The 4725-nt window shown below is 50.2% G+C and overlaps 1 protein-coding gene across 2 annotated transcripts; it reads right to left on the reverse strand.

The window, feature by feature from the left end:
* Nucleotides 1–896: 896 nt before the first annotated feature.
* Nucleotides 897–4605, reverse strand: BMP4 (bone morphogenetic protein 4). 2 transcript variants are annotated; one of them, XM_024734797.1, is made up of 3 exons: nucleotides 4460–4604; nucleotides 3020–3396; nucleotides 897–2036 (listed from the first exon to the last, which is right to left on the reverse strand). In XM_024734797.1, the coding sequence occupies exons 2-3, from the start codon at nucleotides 3387–3389 to the stop codon at nucleotides 1180–1182; spliced, it is 1227 nt and encodes a 408-aa protein (XP_024590565.1). In that variant the 5' UTR covers nucleotides 3390–3396; nucleotides 4460–4604; the 3' UTR covers nucleotides 897–1179. The 2 variants fall into 2 exon arrangements, with proteins under 2 accessions (XP_024590565.1, XP_024590564.1); XM_024734796.1 differs by having other exon boundaries at nucleotides 1066–2036; nucleotides 4464–4605.
* Nucleotides 4606–4725: the final 120 nt, after the last annotated feature.

Below are 4725 nucleotides of genomic sequence, written 5' to 3' on the forward strand. Positions count from 1 at the left end.
TCCACCAGGTGTGTCACTTTCTGCTCAGCTCCAGGGAAGCGGGGAGGAATGGCACAGAGATGCAAGGAGAGTTGGTATTTGACTCGAGAGACTCTATACAGTGGGATGCTTTCACAGTGCCCACTTGGAAATTCTGACCCTTCAGTATCTGACCTCATTCCCACCCCCCAACCCAGCTCAATCTCTTGGAATTTTGAATTCAATGAAAGCCTTCACCTGGGGAATAGGAGACAAGGGGGGAAAAGTCCAGAAACACTGGAGAATTTCTACCATGTGGTATATCAAAATAGTGGTCATCAAACTTTTTGAAAGTAAGGCAGATTATTTATTTTATTGGATAAAACCCACTTCTCAAAAAAAAAAAACCTCAAAAAACTCCTGCTTAAAACACACACACACATTAATATGTGAGTGTGCAAATTCGTTTTGGTTTGAAAATACAACATTGGTGCCTGTAATAACTGGAGATACCCTGGGTATCATAAAAGCAGAGGTGGGAAGCATTTCCCTAGAGTTGAGACTCTTACCCATCACACTTTGCTGGGACACACCTCTAACAGGTGAGCGAAAACAGAGGATGTACAGAGAGCCCCAAACTGAGTCTTTAATCTGGCCTACTCCTTTCATCCCACTGTTTCTCCAAGGCATGTGTCATCCAGATGGGAGAGGATGCCGCGTCCTTGTCCTTGTTAACATTAAATAGAAATGGAAAACAATTCATCCTGGCAATTACCATCTTCCACCATCAGTTTACTTCCTGTCTTTCCAACTTAACCACCTCCAGTTACCACACTCTGACTTCCACAGTGCCCCCAGCCCCACCTTAACAGAAAAAAATCTCATCCAAAAGAGATGGGGTGAAGGGAGAGAAAGGATTTAAGAGAAAAAGAACATAGTTTACCTTTAAAATAATGACTCATTTTATTTTTTCTTTTAATACGTAGTTATAAATATATTTTGTCAAAATATATGATCAATATGGTCAAAACATTTGCACATAAAGTCATAAATAAGGTCAAGGTGAATGTTTAGATTTTTTTTTCCTTTCTTTTTTTTTTTTTTTAAGATAAAAGTCCAGCTATAAGGAAGCAGTCTGTGTAGTGTGTGGGTGAGTAGTGGATGGAACGTGTGTGTGTGTGTGTGTGTGTGTGTGTGTGTGTCCCCAAGGAAGGCCTGATCTCAGCGGCACCCACATCCCTCTACTACCATCTCCTGATAATTTTTCAGTACCACCTTGTCATACTCATCCAAGTACAGCATGGAGATGGCACTCAGTTCGGTGGGAACACAACAGGCTTTGGGGATACTGGAATTGACAGAGTTGACCAGGGTCTGCACAATGGCATGGTTGGTTGAGTTGAGGTGGTCGGCCAGTGGAAAGGGGCAGTCTCCATGGCAGTAGAAGGCCTGGTAGCCTGGTGGGGCCACAATCCAGTCATTCCAGCCCACATCGCTGAAGTCCACATAGAGCGAGTGGCGCCGGCAGTTCTTATTCTTCTTCCGGGCCCTCTGTGGGTGATGCTTGGGGCTGCGCTTGGCCCTCCGGCGTCGGGTCAAGGCATGTCCCCGGCCATCATGGCCAAAGGTGACCAGCAGAGGCCGGAGCTGGGCCCAATCCCCACTCCCTTGAGGTAACGATCGGCTAATCCTGACATGCTGGCCCTGGCGGGTCCGTGTCTGATGGAGGTGGGTCACCTCAATGGCCAGCCCATAATTGGGCTGCTTCTCCCGGGTCCAGCGAAGGACTGCAGGGCTCACATCAAAAGTTTCCCACCGTGTCACATTGTGGTGGACCAGTCTCGTGTCCAGTAGTCGTGTGATGAGGTGCCCGGGCACCACTTCTGCCGGGGGCTTCATAACCTCATAAATGTTTATACGATGAAAGCCCTGCTCCCAGTCAGGGCCCTGGTCCACCTGCTCCCGGAAGAGTCGAAGCTCTGCGGACGAGATCACCTCGTTCTCTGGGATGCTGCTGAGGTTAAAGAGGAAACGAAAAGCAGAGTTTTCGCTGGTCCCTGGGATGTTCTCCAGATGTTCTAGGCACAGTCAGGGAGGAAAAGAAAAAGGGAAAGAAAAAAAAAAAGAAGCACATGAGCTATTTCAGAGGCTGAAAAATCAAGAAATAGCTAAGAGACGGGTGATGAGTGATGAACTCTGCTTATATAGTGGAAGCCTATTTGGGGGAAACAAGCATACCGTTTAATCTGAAGGAGCAGATAAATGGCGCAGCTAGCAAACCAGCGAAGCCTAGCTAGCATTCAGCAAGCACCAAAGACAGAATCTCCCAATCTCCTTTATACGTCTAATAATTTCCATGTGTTAACTCCTTACTCCACCACCATCAGACTTCCCTTTTAAAGCCCTCTTGGCTTTGTGTACACAGTTTGCTTTACAAGTGGTTGTAAAGAAAAAGAGGGGCCAACAGAGCAGAGGCAGGAGGGAACATGCACACAGCCACCTTCTGCCTCTTCCACTTTCGAGTATGTTACCAAACATTTCCCCAGCGATCTTGGAAGCACAGAGCATGCCTTGTTGATCATGTTACAGAGAGGAAAATAAATTCCAACACAGTAATGATGCTGGTGGATTAATAACTCAGATTTACTTTGGAAAAGAAACATCCGCTAGGAAACATTCAGATCGGATTACAAGGCCCCTATTGAATAAACCTGACAAACACACAGCTGTAATATTACATTCAGTAGGTGCTTTGAAAAACAGAAAAAAAAAAAAAGTCAGAAACCCTGGCATAAAAGGCTTTGATATAGCAAAAACACACGGCCAGGGCTAGCCCACGTCTGAGTGGTGTCATTCCCCTTCTCCCCAACCCCTCCCTTCTGTCTCCAAAAAATAAATTCAGCCACAACTCTGAAAACTCCAGAAACTAAGCAGCTCTGTCCCCCAGCCTCCTGGATTTGGGGCTCTGAGGTAACCGGAACCCCTCTCCCCTAGAGCTTCCACTCTCCCACCAGGCAGCCCTACTGGCCCTCCCCAGCCCAGACTCGGGGCAGGGACTGACCTTCGTGGTGGAAGCTCCTCACGGTGTTGGCGCGACTGGCGGGGCGCTCGGGATACTCCAGACCGATGCTGTGGATCTGCTCCCCCTCCTCCTCCCCAGACTGAAGCCGGTAAAGATCCCGCATGTAATCCGGGACGACCGCGCTCTTGCTAGGCTGCGGGCGGCGGCGCAGCCCGAACATCTGCAGAAGTGTGGCCTCGAAGTCCCGAAGGAGCTCATGACTCTGCCCTGAGCGGCGTCCTCCCGCGTGGCCCTGAATCTCGGCGACTTTTTTCTTCCCCGTCTCAGGTATCAAACTAGCATGGCTCGCGCCTCCTAGCAGGACTTGGCATAATAAAACGACCATCAGCATTCGGTTACCAGGAATCATGGTGTCTCTGGGGAGGGGGAGGAGGTGGAAGGTTAAAGAATAAATAAACACCGATAACTAGAGAGAAATAGAGATGTCTCTGCATACGCACATAGGGCTAGAGCTAGAGGGTCAAGATGTAAAACAGGTCAGAAAGATCAAGTTTGTGTCTTCGCCCTCACACACACCCCTCACCACCAGCTGCAGCCATGCACGGCCTGAAAGTAGGAATTGCCCTGTAATTACTTGGTCTAACTTGTTTACAGTCAAATAACCCCAAATCAGATAGCCTCCATCCTGTTAATCTTTTTTTGTCCCAACTGCTATCTGAGCCATGATCTCAGCTTGGCTTCTTCAAGGATAAACAGTTAACATTGAGAAGGTAAAGAAGGGTGGGGGAGGGAGAATTAAAATGCCATCGCTCTCCTCTCCACTTCAGACCTTCAGCCTCTCTCCCCCTCTCCCTCCACCCCCCTTCTTCCTCCGCCCTCCGAGCCAGAGCCCGACTTCCACCACTTCCAGCTGGTTCGGAGCAGGAGGGAGGGAAAGCAGAGAAGCAGGAGCAGGGTGAAGACACGGGGGAGGCAGGGTCTGGGGGCGGACCGAATGGCTGGAGGGTTTATTTTACTGTGGCTGATGAGTTTGAAATGCCCAGCAAGAAGCATCTGATCGCGCCCTCTCGCTCACTCCCGGGGAAGGGTGTGTGGGAGGGGATGAGTCCAAGAGCGACCTCTGTGAGTTTTGACAAGCAGCTAGGAACTCGCCACAGGGGCACTGGGTGCTCTCCAGTTATGTGGGGAGGGGGGCCCTTAGCCCCCCCCCCCCCGGCTGAGGACCTTCCATCTGTTTAGCCCCCTCTCGCTTCCCTTTCTTGCAACGCACGGATCAGAGAGAGCGAGTGGGAGCAAGGAGCACTTTAAATAGAACCGGTGGGCTAGGAGCGCAGCGGTTGCCCGTCCTAGAAGAAAGCGACAGCGCTGCCAGAAAGCAGAGTGTGGAAGGAAGGTCCGACGGGAGGGACACAAGGCGAGCACGGGTGGGGAGGGCAGAGTGAATTCCCGGGAGGAGGGAAGGAAGAGGTGTCTACTCACTGACAGAAAACAAGGCATATAATAACAGTCCATGATTCTTGACAGCCAATCTTGAACAAACTTGCTGGAAATGCTCAGAGGAGCTGCGGCAGTGCGTTGCTCTGGATGGCACTACGGAATGGCTCCTAAAATGAATATTTGAATATAATGAGACTCTGGCGCAGACAGACTCTGTTTTTCTTCCAGCCCCTAGGCGTCACGTGAACGCAGAGGCCCCGCCCCACGCACGGAGGAGCCCGCCCTCCCCGAGGCGGGCTGTGAAAGGG

The sequence above is a fragment of the Neophocaena asiaeorientalis genome, unplaced genomic scaffold, assembly GCF_003031525.2.
Source record: "Neophocaena asiaeorientalis asiaeorientalis breed wild unplaced genomic scaffold, Neophocaena_asiaeorientalis_V1.1 scaffold547, whole genome shotgun sequence".
NCBI lineage: Eukaryota > Metazoa > Chordata > Mammalia > Artiodactyla > Phocoenidae > Neophocaena > Neophocaena asiaeorientalis.